The sequence below is a fragment of the Cetorhinus maximus genome, chromosome 30 (genome assembly GCF_964194155.1).
Source record: "Cetorhinus maximus chromosome 30, sCetMax3.hap1.1, whole genome shotgun sequence".
Lineage (NCBI taxonomy): Eukaryota > Metazoa > Chordata > Chondrichthyes > Lamniformes > Cetorhinidae > Cetorhinus > Cetorhinus maximus.
The window spans coordinates 16361242-16377363 of record NC_135908.1 but is presented as its reverse complement, the minus strand read 5'-3'; the positions used below and the strand labels follow the sequence as shown (position 1 = coordinate 16377363).

General features: G+C 40.9%; 1 protein-coding gene across 9 annotated transcripts in view; it reads left to right on the top strand.

The window, feature by feature from the left end:
- herc1 (HECT and RLD domain containing E3 ubiquitin protein ligase family member 1) overlaps nucleotides 1–15138 on the top strand; it is a 228449-nt gene extending 213311 nt beyond the window's left edge. For all 9 annotated transcript variants that reach the window (XM_078532511.1, XM_078532510.1, XM_078532507.1 and 6 more), the window contains 8 exons: nucleotides 627–796; nucleotides 910–1079; nucleotides 1244–1409; nucleotides 1727–1803; nucleotides 4519–4771; nucleotides 5107–5259; nucleotides 7602–7907; nucleotides 14493–15138. In XM_078532511.1, the coding sequence (XP_078388637.1) occupies nucleotides 627–796; nucleotides 910–1079; nucleotides 1244–1409; nucleotides 1727–1803; nucleotides 4519–4771; nucleotides 5107–5259; nucleotides 7602–7907; nucleotides 14493–14678 (1481 nt within the window). In that variant the 3' untranslated portion in view covers nucleotides 14679–15138. The remainder of the gene's footprint in view (nucleotides 1–626; nucleotides 797–909; nucleotides 1080–1243; nucleotides 1410–1726; nucleotides 1804–4518; nucleotides 4772–5106; nucleotides 5260–7601; nucleotides 7908–14492) is intronic.
- The last annotated feature ends 984 nt before the right edge of the window (nucleotides 15139–16122 follow it).

Below are 16122 nucleotides of genomic sequence, written 5' to 3'. Positions count from 1 at the left end.
GTTAAAAATCCATATATGTCCTTTCCTCAGTGTTCTCTGAATGAATGAATGAATAAATAAATATTGACATTAAATTTCCCTGTCTCCATTGATGTGTGTAGTAGTGCAGAGGTTATGGTACTGGACGAGTAACCCACGGGTTGAGAGTTCAAATCTCAACATTGTGAAATTGAATCCGGTAAATCTCGTGACTGAAAATAGGCAATAAATGGAACCTTGCCAACATCACCCACGTCTCAGGAACAATGTCCTTCGAGGAAAAAAAAATCAGTGCAATTGTGTCCTGGTGAAGTGTTACACCCCCAACATAAACCTTTCCAGATATTAACGGACTTGATTAATTTTTTGCTCTTGTTTATTTTTATTTACCCTGCTTCCAAGTAGGGTTTTTCTATGAAGCAAGAATTTTTCACTTTCCTTGGGAATCGAACATTCTACTCCACATCAAAGCAAGTAATCCAGAAAAAAACGTGGGCAGCTTGCTTTAATGTGAATAGTTTTAAGAGTCTGGATTGTGTAGTGAAAAACTTATTTCCTAAATGCATCCTGCGACAATTGGGTCAGTGTCCTGCTGGAATGAATTGTGTTATCTGTCTAATGTGAAAATCTGCTCCTTCTCTTGATAGGTGTATCTGTGCCTCTGCAACTAGGTTTGCCAGACTCTATTCCACCCCAGTACAGCTCATTAAAGGAAACAAATATTGAAACGATCAGGGCCAGGCTACGTTTGCTGTACCACTTCTCAGACCTCATGTACTCTTCCTGGAGGTTACTTAACCTTAGTCCAAACAATCAGGTTAGTAATGCCTGGAATATCTAAATAGGAAAACTAACACTTAATAATAAAGCTTCAGTAAATACTTTACAGATTTAAAAACATATAATGAATATTTACATTTGTAATTACAGAATAGTACATCTCACTATAATGCTGGAACATGGGGAATAGTCCAGGGACAACTAAGGCCTTTGCTAGCACCAAGAGTGTACACTCTTCCTATGGTGCGTTCCATAGGAAAGACAATGGTGCAAGGCAAAAATTATGGTCCCCAGATCACTGTGAAAAGGATATCTACCAGGTGAATGTTGTTAATTTTCTTTACTGTGCATTGTTTCACTTTGGTACCTGTGTAAAAATGCTTATTTCTACAATCTAAAAGCTCCTGTTTATCTTTGTCGTAAATGATGAAAACCATTTCTATAGTTGGCAGCAATATTTCACGTCTGTCCTGTCTCCCAATAGGGGCCGCAAATGTAAGCCTATCTTTGTACAGATTGCTAGACAAGTGGTTAAACTCAACGCATCAGACCTGCGATTACCTTCACGTGCTTGGAAGGTGAAACTGGTGGGAGAGGGTGCGGATGATGCTGGTGGAGTATTTGACGACACCATCACAGAGATATGTCAGGTAATTAAACCACGTGTTTTGTCTACGTTTTTCTAATCAATGAAAGAATGAGACTGAATAACAGCCAATTGGATCTATTTTTTCTAAAGAATTTTAGTAAGAAACAGCAATTACAAATTGCATTTGGACCATAGATAAAGTTAATTAAAATTACAGCAAATTTAAGATTATTGTTGCCATAAGATTAAACATTTTTCTTCAGTGAATTAGAACCCATAATTGAGTTTTGCGTGATTAGTTGCAGCATCTGATGTTTTTACTCATTGTTCAGATCAATGTGTATGAACTGTTGATTTTCTAAAATACAATTTAAACAGGAACTTGAGATGGGGATAGTAGATCTTCTCATTCCTACTCCAAATGTCACGGCTGAAGTAGGCTATAACCGAGACAGGTAAGCATCGTTATTCAATTCCAGTGTAAGTTTTGTTGGTTACGTACTGATAAGGAAGGACTTTTTTTTTAATTCTTCATATCGGAAGGCAGTATGATGTTCCAAGATTTTTATGGTACGCTTTCCTCACGCCACGCTGCTTGTCAGCACCACTGTTCTGTTTACTCTTTATGCAGATGAGGCTGTGCTGTCCTTCTATTTGGCATGTGGATAACTCTCAGTAAATTCTAATAATAGTTCAGTTTGTAAGAAAGAGAATCCTTGGACTTTTGTCTACTTCAAGTTTCTTTGAATCTTCTTGACTTTTGCCTTGCACAAGATTTACAGCTTTGCACTGTCTGAGTTTTGTCAACAATCCCAAGACTGTAGATACCAGGCACATCCGTGTTAAGGCAGGCAGAACAAAGTTCCCACTAATTTCAACCCCAGACTCCTGGATTGAATATGTCAGCTAAATCCTACCCCAGGTCAATTAGACTAAAGTCCATCCTTCAGCCATAAATTAAACGATGCAATATCGTTTAATGCTGAATTTATTGGTGGTGGTGATGGTGGGGTTCCTTCTACCAGTAGAAACCAGGCTAAACAGGAGCTGAAATGAAAGCAGCACACTATTGCCACCCTGTGGCCTAGGTTATGTCACTCACTCCCTGGGTGGTTGAGGCACACACCTGAATTGGGTGGTTACCTCAAATCTACACCAATCAGACACCTATCACTTAGGTGGGACCAAGAAGACAACATACTGAGCAGAGTAATCACAGTACATAATCCGTTTGGCAGCAGCTGAGGCTCCAAAAGATAAGTACAAGTTGTTATCCTTGTGGGGCCAGGAGAAGCAGGAATGCTTCTCTGGACCCCACAAAGAAAGTCAGGACTGCTGGTACCGCAGCCTCCTGTCCAACATTCACTCCCAATCCCCTTTCAAAACTATTCCTCTCTCCCCCACCGCCTCCCATAACTTACCTGAGGGGCAGCTGGGGAGTCTCCAGGCCGCTCGATTTTTTTCCAACTGGAACCAGGTGAGTAGGCTTTTTGGGCGTCCAGTTCAGGTTGAATTCCCCTATGTAAGAGCAGTGTTGGTTACACCATAAAGATTGCCAGACCATCATGATGCTCAGTCTCGAGGAGCAAGGGTCTTTTATTTCTTGAGCATTCCTGATCAGTTAGTTCCTCCCCTGTTTAGAGAACTGAGATAAATAGCTAAAGCATTTATTGTAGCAGTCAAACTAAATGGTGGTGATGTGCTACCAAGCTTCACCCTTAATAATGGGAACCGTCTACCTAAACCAGACCCATCTTTCGATCAGGGAGTGAGAACTAACTGAGGGAAGAGGACAATCCTCTTTCTGCATGTAAAAAGGTGAGGAAAGTATGAACCGAAGCCTTGGCTCAAAGGAAGTCTTTAGTTGCTTCTTTGAGTGGGTGAATTCCCCGTTAGCCATTCTTCAGTGTCAACAAGGGGGCAGTTTCATGAAGATTCTCGTCCTGAGTTCTTTCCATTCTGGCATCAGACCTCACGGTACTTCAGACAAGCAAAGAGAGCCTGAGCAATCCACCTTACACCTGAAATTTGATTGTAATTCTGGAGTCAGAGCCTGAGCTGACTCCTGAACAAAGTGGACTAACTTCCCCTGGAGGAAAATGGTGTCACTGCTTCTGTTTGACACAGTGTGGTGTCAAAACAACAGGATCTAAGTGATGAGTCATGTGGTGATTGGCAAATCAGGTTAAAGTTAAGGACGAGTAGGTTTTGAAATGCCATAAATATAATTTTGCATGGCTGAAGTAGTACAAGATGAAATCAGACGCTCCAGAAAGGCCGACTTCTTGCATTCACTGTGGTGCACTGAATGTAACTAATCTCTGATGATGTTCCCTTTTTTTGGAGTGTGCAGCCCTTTAAATTGTTTTGTGCGATCGTGCATGTGCGGTAGCTTAAAGGGGCTGACTGGTGCGCAGCCTGCGCAGGGGCTTTCAGGTTGCCGCACACCCAGGGAATTTTTGTCCCTGGTGCAAGATTGTACATGGGTTTGACATTGGCCATGAGTAAATGTGGAGCAGATTGTATGTACGTAGTGTACCTAATAACTGGCACTTTAGGATAGTCTTGCATTATCGCTTAAAGTGTGCTGCATTTTACCATATCTATAGTTACTGTCCACAGCACTGATCCCAGAAGTAGCTCCTGTTGTGCATGCTGTATGTCTGTTCTTTAGGGAGGTGTGGAGTGCCACCCAGGGCAATCTTCCTCATGCAGCAGCACCTCTATTTCACCAACTATCAGAGCTCCCGCTGCCACTCCACTTCATCACCTTTCCCACCGATTCGATCAACTGCTTCCACGTTTATTTAGCCTCTCTTGGATATTTTTTTCCAGCCATTTCTTTTCCCTTATTCATTCAATGAAAGGCTGAAACAACATTTTCACCCCCAATGTAGCCATTTCTTTAAACTAAGTTGCAGCCAGTAAGGATGGCCCATGTAATTTTCTTGACTGTGTATGGCTGAGAGCTATCTTGAATAAGTTAATGGGGCCTGTCTTGGAAATCCTGCAAAATCAGCCCCGTGCAATATCATTGAATGCTTAACCATCACTAGACCCTGGTGCCCAAATTTAATAAAGTTCACCCTTTTATTCAGCTAATTATTGAGGAACAATAACAAATTATTGTTCACCCATTTTAAAAAGGAACATTTATTTTCTTCCTACAGGTTCCTCCTCAACCCTTCAACTTGTTCAGATGAGCATCTAATGCAGTTCAAGTTTTTGGGAATTCTTATGGGTGTTGCCATTCGTACAAAGAAACCATTGGATCTCCACTTAGCACCAATGGTATGGAAGCAGCTTTGCTGTATTCCACTTTCTTTGGAAGATCTTGAGGAAGTAGACTTGCTTTATGTACAAACACTTAACAGCATTCTTCACATTGAAGATGGTGGGATTACGGAGGAGAATTTCCATGAGGTTAGTATTTTATAAAATAAACGGATCATAAAAAGGAAGGCCTAGTTTTTCCCTCAAGGTTCAAAGGGCTCTTTCCCCTGTGGAATTAGGGATTTTTAAAAATATTATTTAAGGCGTTTATGAATGCGGAGTTGTTGGATATTTCTAACATGTAGCCAGTATTGACCTTCACATGATGATATTGCCGACCACCCTCAAGTTTTCTCGTGTTTTACAAAATATTCGATGTTGTGTTCGTAAAATCCAGAGTTCAAATCACCGGTTTTCTTGTTGTATAAGACGAAATTTTCAGTCTCATTGAGTAAAAGAAAATAACAGTTCTCTTTGTGTTTCAGATGATACCTCTTGATTCTTTTGTGGGCCAAAGTGCTGATGGCAAAATGGTTCCCATAATCCCAGGTGGGAACAGCATCCCACTCACCTTTTCCAACAGAAAGGAGTACGTGGACAGGGCAATCGAGTATCGGCTACATGAAATTGATCGGCAGGTAAGTGGATCACCAAAATTAGTTCAATAGATCAATTTAGGTCACAGTTTGATTTCTTACACAGTGTATCAGTTTGACAGAATAATTGGTGCTGGATTTAAATATGGAGCCAGAAAGCAATACTTGTTATCAATTGTGTTCTAGTCTCCTGTTCGTCTCTTCTAATATTTTATTTTTGCCCTATGTCCATTTTTATTCCTTTCTGAAGTGCCTTGGGGTATTTTTCTACGTTTATTAAAGATACTTGTTGCTATTTTACCAACCCCTGTGACAAGATCCATCTGGCATTACTGAAGATCAATCAACCTTTGGCTTTCTCTTCTTTTACAAAAGTGTTGAAGGCTGTCATGAAGCCCTAGATTGCTACCCAGAATTTAGGTCCCAGGCTTAACAGCCGTTTACCCTCCAGCTTCTCCAGTCTGCAGGAACACCAATATAATTCAAAAGCACCAACAAAGGAGTGAGCTTCAGTATTGATGCTGATCTCCACAAGTGACCTCTGCCATACACCTCACAGAAAGTGGAAGGGGCCCTTCATTTCCTGCTATGGAGAAATGAAAAAAAGAGAGTATGTTCAAGTGTTAACACTTTCTTAATAATTTTCATTACTTGGAACACAAGAGTGTGTTTGAGGAAAATTAGTGATGTAACGATAATGAGGCTGAAATTGCAGTGGCCAAAGTGGGTGCAGAACAGTTGGATCACGTGCCTGGAAGCAAGAGATCGGGGGTGGAACCCCCTTTCATGGGTTATTTTTCAGGTTGGCAAATTGCAACGAGCAGAGCGCCACAGGGATCAGTGCTGACACCTCAAATCATTTACAGTCTATTTTAATAACTTGGATGAAGGGACAAACTGTATTGTAGCCAAATTTACTGACGGTACAAAGTTAGGGAAGAAAGCTAGCTGTGAGGAGGATACAAAGAGTTTGCAAAAGGATATAGATAGGTTAAGTGAGTGGGCAAAAATTTGGCAAATGACGTATAAGCGTGGGAAAATAGGTTGTCCACTTTGACAGGAAAAATAGAAAACCAGAAATTATATAAATGGAGAGAGATTGCAAAATACTGTGATACAGAGTGACCTGGGTGTCCTTGTACATGAATCACACGAGGTTAGCATGCAGGTACAGAAAGTAATTAGGAAGGCAAATGGAATGTTGGCCTTTATTGCAAGGGGAATGGAGTATATAAGTAAAAAGTCTTGCTACAGCTGTACAGGGCAATGGTGAGATCACACCTGGAGCACTGTACACTGTTTTAGTCGTCTTAAGGAGGAATGTACTTGCATTGGAAGTAGTTCAGAGAAGGTTCACTGGGCGGATTCCTGGGATGAAGGGGTTGTCTTATGAGGATAGGTTGAGCAGGTTGGACCTATATTCATTGGAGTTTTTTAAGAATGAGAGCTTGACAGGATAGATGCTGACAGGATGTTTTCCCATATGGGGAAATCTAGAACCAGGGGCACAGTTTGAAAATAAGGGGTCTGCCATTTAAGACAGAGATGGGAAGGACTTTCTTCTGAGGGCTGCTAGCCTTTGGAATTCTCTTCCAGCGAGAGCATTGGAGGCTGGGTCATTGAAGATATTCAAGGCTGAGTTAGACAGATTTTTTATCTCAAGGGAGTCGAGGGTTATGGGGGACAGACAGGAAAGTGGAGTTAAGGCTGCAATCCACTCAGTCATGATAGTATTGAATGGCGGAGCAGGTTAAGTGGGCTAAATGGTTTACCTCTCCTATTTCTTATGACATGATTCTGTATTCACTGGCTTAAAGCTTTGTCCCTGTAATCTCTGCCCACCTCCCTCTAGAGTTTTGCCTCACGTGCTTTGACCTCCCTCATTTCAACCATCAGCATTGCACTGTCAGGCACACTTATTAAATTCCTCAGCCTGCCTTAATTTCTTTTCGCTTTCAAAAGATTTCACTTAGATATTGCTTTTGGTTCCATCCCTTAAGTATTTTCCCAATTCCTGCCCCCTGCCTCCTTAGGTTGTTTTTCTACTGCCTCCTTCCATCATTGCAATATTATCTACCTTCGGTCCTCCCTCTTCACCCTGCTCCATTATCACCTCATGATTTGACTTCTCCAATGCTCTCTCTGTATCTGCCGTTGATGAACTACTTGTCTGGAGTGCTGCATCCCACAATTAATCTAATCGGGAATTTTTGATGTTCACACTGGTCGTAAAAGCTGGGAACGGATTCGTTCCTGAGCTGTCATAACTCATTTCACCGGGGGGAAGAAAAAACTGTAAATGTGTTTGCTGTTTTTTTGCAAGTTTAGAAAGTGGTTGATTCTCTTTTTGTTAAAGCACTGCCTTTTCTTGGCTATTCATTCAGGTGGCTGCTGTTCGAGAAGGGATGTCTTGGATCATTCCAGTTCCCCTGCTTTCTCTCCTTACTGCGAAGCAGTTGGAACAAATGGTTTGTGGGCTGCCAGAAATCTCTGTGGAAGTCCTAAAGAAGGTTGTGCGGTATCGAGAGGTTGATGAGCAGCATCAGTTGACCCAGTGGTTCTGGCAGACGTTAGAGGAATTCTCCAACGAGGAACGAGTTCTTTTCATGCGCTTTGTGTCTGGAAGGTCTCGTCTGCCAGCAAACACTGCAGACATCTCCCAGCGGTTTCAGATTATGAAGGTTGATAGGGTAAGAACTATTTATTTTCTCCATGAGAGCGTGTGAGAGGAAGGACGTTTATTGGTTTTAAAGTTGGTGCTCTTCCGAAGATCAGCACTCTGAAGCTGCTGACTAAACCACCATGTTACATCAAATGGACCACTCAGCCACTCCAGCCCATGTGTTTCCTCTTTTTGACCCACTGAATCTAATCCCACTCTTCAGTTTCAATGCCCATGTCCCCTAAGCAATATGCACTGGAGGTGAATAAAAACTTCCTATAGCACGCGCCTCTAATTGAAGGTGGTGAGTATCGAGATTATTTCAGGCCATTGTTTTTTGGTTTGTGACTGGAATTGCGGGTGGGTGAGAGGGAGGCAGTGAGCAGGTTAGTCACCAGTTATAGTGCCAATCAGGAAGGAGAATCTGCTTCCCCACTATTATCTGTGTATTTCTGTTGTCTGCCTATGGCAGGGGTCTCATGTTGGCTAAAGGAGGTATAACTGTGTCTACCTTGTTAGGTAAGATGCGGTACAGGAACACACTGTTTAAGTAGTAGATCCGTTCCTGGAAACTACTACTCAAATCAAAGCTACCTACCATAGCAAGTTTTCCCATTTAAATGTATGTAATATCAGGAGATGCATTCCCAATTCAAGATTCTTGACCACAATACATAACAAACATGAAATACAGTTCATTTTAAGCCAAAAGTAAAACCATGCACACAATGTGCAAAACACAAAGACAATACTCACCATCAATGGGATAGGAAGGAGTTACTGGGAAACTGAAGACTGAGGCTATTCTTCTGTCTCACTTTTTGATACCAATACATCTTGAACAGCTTGGCGAATTGCAGGTTGTAGAATGCTCAAATGGATTGTTGCACAATGTGCTTTTGTTTTTCTTGGTACAACAACTCCCTGTAGCAGCTGGTGACCCTGTTAATCTCTCAGCTGACCTTTTAAAGTCCTTTCCAAAGAAGGATCATTATCTTCCAAAATTTTCAGTGCTCCCTCAATGAGCTTGAAAGCCTCCAACACGTTTTACAGTGTTAGTTGTTTGCTTTGTGGTGCTTCCTCCTCCTGTGGTATTTTTAGGAAGGTATTCTACACACTTCTTTAGTGAATTCGTTGAGGCTCGAAGGATGTCCTGAGGCATTACCCTAAAGTAACAAAGTTTTGTGTGCGATATTTTTCAGAGCATAATATTGCTTGATAGCTGGACAAAAATTCACTTAAAACTACTTGGAAAACACGTTCATCATCACCCAAACTTTCTTATTTGACCTCCAGGTACCAAAGGCACAGGAAAACGTACCTTGCTGTGACCCTACATTACCACTTAAAAAATCCATGAACCCTAATCTTGAAGTCACCTTTTTCATTGCCACTCCGTATCAAAGTCAACCTAACCTTAAGTAGCTTGAATCCTGAGCAGCCTTCCCTTCAGTTGAAATAAATGACCTGCTGAGCTTTCTCTTCCAAAAAAGGCCCGTCTCATTCACCTTGAAGATTTGCTGTAGTGTGTAGTCTCCTTCATCAATGAATGCCTTAAACTCGGTGGGTGAATTACTGGCAGCTATGTAATCCACACTCGCAGCTTCACCACTCACCCAGATACTGTGTAGACTATGGCTACTTCTCTTGAATCTATCAGCCACGACTTGTAATAAAAGCTTCGATGATAGAAGAGCTCTCACTACCTTGCTGTTTTGGGTTCATAAACAAGCTCTTAGCTTTTCCTTGGATAGTCGATGTGTTAATAGGCAATTTCCTTTGGAACAAAAATAGAATTACCTGGAAAAACTCAGCAGGTCTGGCAGCATCGGCGGAGAAGAAAAGAGTTGATGTTTCGAGTCCTCATGACCCTTGAAGGGTCATGAGGACTCGAAACGTCAACTCTTTTCTTCTCCGCCGATGCTGCCAGACCTGCTGAGTTTTTCCAGGTAATTCTGTTTTAGTTTTGGATTTCCAGCATCCGCAGTAGTTTTTTGTTTTTAATTTCCTTTGGATCTGGTGCTCACTCAATCCACACACGCAATAATTGTTCCATATTTTCTTAACATGCTTCACCTGCTACAAGTGATCTTTGTAGTGCTCGGAGAAGTTGTACTTTGCCCACTAGACTTTATCTTATCTTTGTTTTTCTTGGTGCCTTCTCACCAGCATCATCATGTCGTACCACTTAGTTTCTGTTCCAATGTAATGGTTTACCTCTTCATTTGGAGAGTAGTAGAGTCCTTGTCATTTAATGCATGTTTGCTAGCCATCTTGTAGACTCCTGTAGTGTGTAGAGTTCAGTTGTGTATCAAAAGCCTACTCAAACACTCGGAGACACGTAGAATCTTGCTGGTCACGTGCCTTTTCAAATACTCAGTGAATGTTATGACCGTGCAGTTGGTACAGCTGAGCTATTTAAAAATCCCAGAGGGAAACTGTAAACAACTGTCATAACCTTTAATTTTAAGTGATATGTTTGAGATGCAACTCTAAATTCAGGAATCAGCCACCAGTTCTCGAAAGGTTTTATATTAAGCTAAATGAACCTTTTATTAATTTACACAAGTTAAATATATACATATGGCTACAAATTACTACGATCATAACTTTTAACAAATTCCCAAACTAATCTCCATTAAGGCAACAGAAACTCAGACTTAACCAGACACCAGGCAAAGCGTTTTCACCGTAGGAATTCAAAATCAGGTTATTTTCACTTTGGTTCCCGTGGAGACAGTTGGAGGCTTCCAGCTGCTTTTGATCTCACATTGCCTATGCCCTACATGCACAAAACGGTTGTCTTGTACCTAGCACAGCCCATTGAATGTAAATTCTCATTGTATCACCAGCCTCTTATAAACCCCTTTCATAGCACCAATTTTATTAGCAATATAAACATATTGCTTGGTCTCTGCTCACTAGGTGCCAGAATTCACCCCACTCCTTGAATGCTCTATTCAAAAAATGCAAACGCACGCTATCTCTCTTACATGTCAAAACTAGTACACATCAAAGCACCCAGACTAGTTGGCTTTAATCCAATTAAGACACACCCACAGACTAAACCTCTATTTTAAAAGAAAAATATTTTCCAATAATATTATACACATTAATAGCTTCATGACAGTGACTGTGCAGAATGCTGCGCCTGTTGAACAATGGACCAAAGGCCTACCTGAGCATTCTGTCAAATCCAGTATCTCTTTTCACGCTTCCACAATAAGGATGTGTATCGATAATTTTGGCCAACTACTTTATTAACAGTTTAAACAGTATGTGCAATGAATAAATCTGTAGTAATGTGCTGACTACTTAATAATGAAACTACGGTAATTGAGATTACTTAGAATGGGATATGGGTGTATTTCTACTCCAGATGTGAATATCTCTAAATTGATAACAATTTGATGTTTTAATGAGAATACATATACACGTCCATTTTAAAGACCCCTAATTCCGCATATCTTGTGAAAGTTCCGCATATTTCAACCATGAAGATTGTTATAGGGTTGTTAGCACCTTACCATGTTGCAGGTTTTTGTGCATCTGGGTTTTTACTTAGGTGTGTCTTCATGGGTCTGTTGGGTATTCTAGCTCTCACCACTTAAAACATCCTCATTTAACACAGGTTTTTGCTAAGTTGGCCAGAAGTTGATGGCCGTGAGCCATTTGCATTAATATTATATTTTAATGTTGCTAGTAATAGGGTCTTTGTGCTCTGTTTCCTTCAGTCAGAAACAGCTGTTTTTGTTGAAACTAGTTCATATCTTATTAAGGAGCACTGAATGTTGCAATAGAATTATCGTCCCCATATTGTAACAGTAATACTAATTAAGGAGTTATGTCAACAAAGAAATCTTCCCTAGTGTGTGCAACATCTGTGCATGACGTTCAGTAAAAGCTAATAAAATACTCATTAGAATCCTACATGGGAAGAACCCTCAGTCACAAGCTAGGCTCATCAAGAAAAGCAAGAGCTTCTGTTATAATATTACGTTATGATATTAAAAACTACTTGTTGGTCCAAATGTATTTTTAAAAATTAAATCCAATGCCCTCTAAGAAAATCAATGCTTTCACAAACTAAGTTCAGCCTTTGTTAATTTATATCATAGTCGTAAATTACAGCTGCTATTTCCTGTATGATTAGCACCATGCTATATCAGCCAGGCTGATGTGCTATTTCTTTAATTAAGTTTGCTATAGGCAGCTTTTGAGTCTAAGTAGGAAGCCTTGACAGCTGTAGTAACACCCAGCTAGAGACTTTAAATATCTTTCCAGAAATCCTAATTGCATGTTACTTACATCATGATCATTGCTGCTGCTCCATAGCGCTTGACAATATTTCTCACATTTTCAGTAACTTACTGAAAGTGTTGGCATTGTCATTATTTTGCTTCATCTGGTCTTTTGAATATTATATTGACCATCATGTACGGTGGGCAAATTGTATTCCAATACACCCCTATAAGCAGTGGGGACTCAAAATGTGAATGTTAATGTGTCCATGTACACAGGGAGGCAGTGGTGTAGTGGTATTGTCACCAGGGTAATGCTCTGGGCACCTGGCAGATGCTGGAATTTGAATTCAATTAAAATCTGGAGTTAAAAGTCTAATGATGGATGACCATGAAACCATTGTTGTAAAAACCCATCTGGTTCACTAATGTCCTTTTAGAGAAGGAAATCTGCCGTCCTTACCATGGCCTACATGTGACTCCAGACCCACAGCAATATGGTTGAGTCTGAAATGGTCTAGCAAGCCAAACCTCTACAAAGTCTAATAAGGAATGAAACCGGACTGACAGACCACTCGGCATCGACCTAGGCATCAGAAACTACAACGGAAAACTCAGCCCTGTCGACCCTGCAAAGTTGTCCTTAGTAACATCTGGGGGCTTTTCCCAAAATTGGGAAAGCTGTTTCATAGACTAGTCAAGCAACAGCCTGACAGTCATACTCTCAGAATCATACCTTTACAGATAATGTCCAGACACCACCATCATGATCCAGAGGTGGTGGCACAGTGGTATACAGTCAGGAGGGAGTTTTCCTGGCAGTCCTCAACATGACACTGGACTTCGTGGAGTCTCAACCTGCTGGACACTGCCCAGGTCTTGCTGCATTTGGACATGGACTGCTTCAGTATCTGAGGGGTCATGAATAGTGCTGAACATTGTGCAGTCATTGTGCTGCTTCATCAATGAGCTTCCTTCCATCATAAGGTCAGAAGTGGGGATGTTCGCTGATGATTGTACAATGTTCAACACCATTCGCAACTCCTCAGATACCCCCGCACCCCCAAAGGCAGCTCACCACCATCTTCTCAAGGGCAATCAGGGATGTGCAATAAATGCTGGCCTAGCCAGCGATGCCCACATCCCATGAAAGAACTTTTAAAAAGCCAGTGTTTACACTCCACATGAGCCTCCTCCCACCCTACATCAAAACCTACCAGTATATCCTTCTGATCATGAAAATTTTAATCAAATGTAATGATCATTACCAGTGAATTCGCTGGGCTACTAATCTGAGACCAAGATTATAGTCATGGGAATAGGCCTTTTAGCTCCTCGAGCCTACTCCCCATTCAGCAAGATCATGGATCATCTGCGACTTAACTCCATACACCCACCTATATCCCATATCTTTTAATGCCTTTGTATAACAAAAATCTATAAAATTCAGTTTTAAAGTTAACAGTTGATCTAGCATCAATTGGAAGGCAGGCCAGGAGCCCTGGCGGGCATTAGAAAAAGCATGAAACCTCATCCACGGGCAGGATGAGGTTTCATGTAGGTTTTTAAAAATTTAATAAAAGTATAACTAAAAGTGATGGACATGTCCCAACTCATGTGACAATGTCACATGAGGGGACATGTCAGGGAAATGTTTTTTTTTCTGTTCTTAACATTTTTTAATGTGGAGCCAATCTCCCTGAGGCAGCACTTAGCCTCAGGGAGATGAGTGCGCTCTTTTGCGTGCCTTAATTGGCCTGCCCATGTAAAATGGCGGCGCACCCCCAATCGGAGGTGTGCCCGCTCCTGAACTTCCCCCACCCAATGGGGGGGAAATTCTGCCCCATGTAAATAGCATCCATAGTTCCTTTTCCACTATTTCAAAGTGGTCACCTCTTCAAAAAAATTTCAGTCAGATCCTTGCAACTCCATGCTGGCTCTCTGATCAGCTGAACATTTTCCAAGCTGTTCAGTCACGCTGTTTTCAATTATAGGTTAGTAATTTCATGACAGCAGATTATAGGCTGCTTCTTTCATACTGAGCAGAATAGTATCAGCACTCCAATTCTTTACTTAGAAACATTATGATTGTAAAAGTTGCCTCAATTTGATCCTTGGCCACAACAGAAGTTGACTTTTAAATAATAAATCTTTGGCTCCATCTACTACCCATATAGCTGATGAAATGTCTTACTTTATCCTGGTTTCTGACAGAGTGGAACTTCATATACTACAAATTAACCCTTTGATACTCATCAAAAATATGGGATTGTACCTGTGTTTATTCTGATCTGCTCGAGTGGTTTGTATTATAACTTTATAATATTATAATTTTCTACCCGTCTGATCACCACCTTGTGTCTCTTTCACAGCCTTATGACAGCTTGCCTACCTCACAAACCTGCTTCTTCCAGTTGCGGCTGCCCCCATACTCTAGTCAGGCAGTCATGGCGGAGCGACTGCGTTATGCTATCAACAACTGCAGGTCCATAGACATGGACAATTACATGCTGTCCCGCAATGTGGACAATGCAGAAGGCTCTGATACAGATTATTAATTCTCTGAACAAAAAATTGCTGCACCAGGGGGCGATGGTGAGCAAGCCTTCTGGTATAGTAAAGCGTAAGTGACTACTGCAGCTATAGTGAGAAGCCCAGAATATTTTAATTGTATATGTACTTGAAGAAAAATGAATGTGATAAATGTTATTGTTTGATTTTAATTTCAACTATAAGCAGGTTTAAAATAAAACAGTTCTCCTGGTATTGGTTTTTGTTCACTTTTTGATAAGTTTGCATGGAGATATTTTGGTGCATTTTTAAGAGTGGTATAGACGACCCCTCCCAGAGTTAGGGAGCTATGAAATTAAAGTTTAAAAGAAAATGTACATTGTGTATAATTGTTCATGAGGTAGAGCAATTATACATAAATATTCTTATATTTATTTTTGTTTTAATTTGAATTGCCTGTGAGTTTCCTATCAGAAATACATCAAAAAAATAAAGCGTTAATTTAAAGTCATTGTGTCCGTGTTTAACTTGAAGGCCAAACGGCCGACTCCTCCTAATTCGTATGTACTTCATGCACTTCTGATTGGTGATTTAAAACTTTAGTGTTAAAAAGATATTTGCACCAGGAATAAACTCTTTTGAAAAAAATATTTAACCAGGTTTAGAATTGCCAAGATGGAACTTGTGCAGCAGTAAGTGTTGCCGAGAATCATTGAAGGGTTACAGCAAAGGAGGAGGCCATTCAGCCCATTGTGTCTGTGCTGGCTCTCTGCAAGAGCGACTCACCTAGTCCCATGGCTTCCCCGTAACCCTGCAAATTGTTCCTCTTCAGACAATTGTCCAATTCTCTTTTGAAAGCCACGATTGAGTCTGACTCCACCACACACACTCAGGCAGAACATTCCAGATCTGAATCGCTCACCGCGTGAAAAAGTTCTTCCTCATGTCGCCATTGCTTCTTTCTTCAATCACCTTAAATCAGTGCCTTCTCGTACCTTGTGCCAATAGGAACAGTCTGTCCCTATCTGCTCTGTCTAAACCCCTCACGGTTTTGAATCTCCTCTTTTCCAAGGAGAACAATCCCAGTTTCCCCAATCTATTCAGGTAACTGAAGCTCCTCATCCCTGAAACCATTCTCATGAATCTTTTCTGCACCCTCTCTTCTTCCTTAACGGTGGAAGACCCTATTGGTTTTGGGCAGGAACAATAATTACACATATCCTGTTACTCATCCTTACACTGAGTCTTAATCACACCTGGCATAACATTGCAGTCAGATCACCAAATCCTACCCAGAGGCAAATTAACATAAAAGCACGAGTTTGTACTGTTCCAGCTGCTGCAAATATTTTGCTTAAAGAAGTGATTAAAAATGTTAAACTTTGCTACTTCAGTGCTGACTCTTTTATACCCAGCCTTAAATGGTCTCTTCAAATAGGAGCTTTATCATCATTTAAAATTTATAATGCTGTTAAATTAAGCACAGTGTGG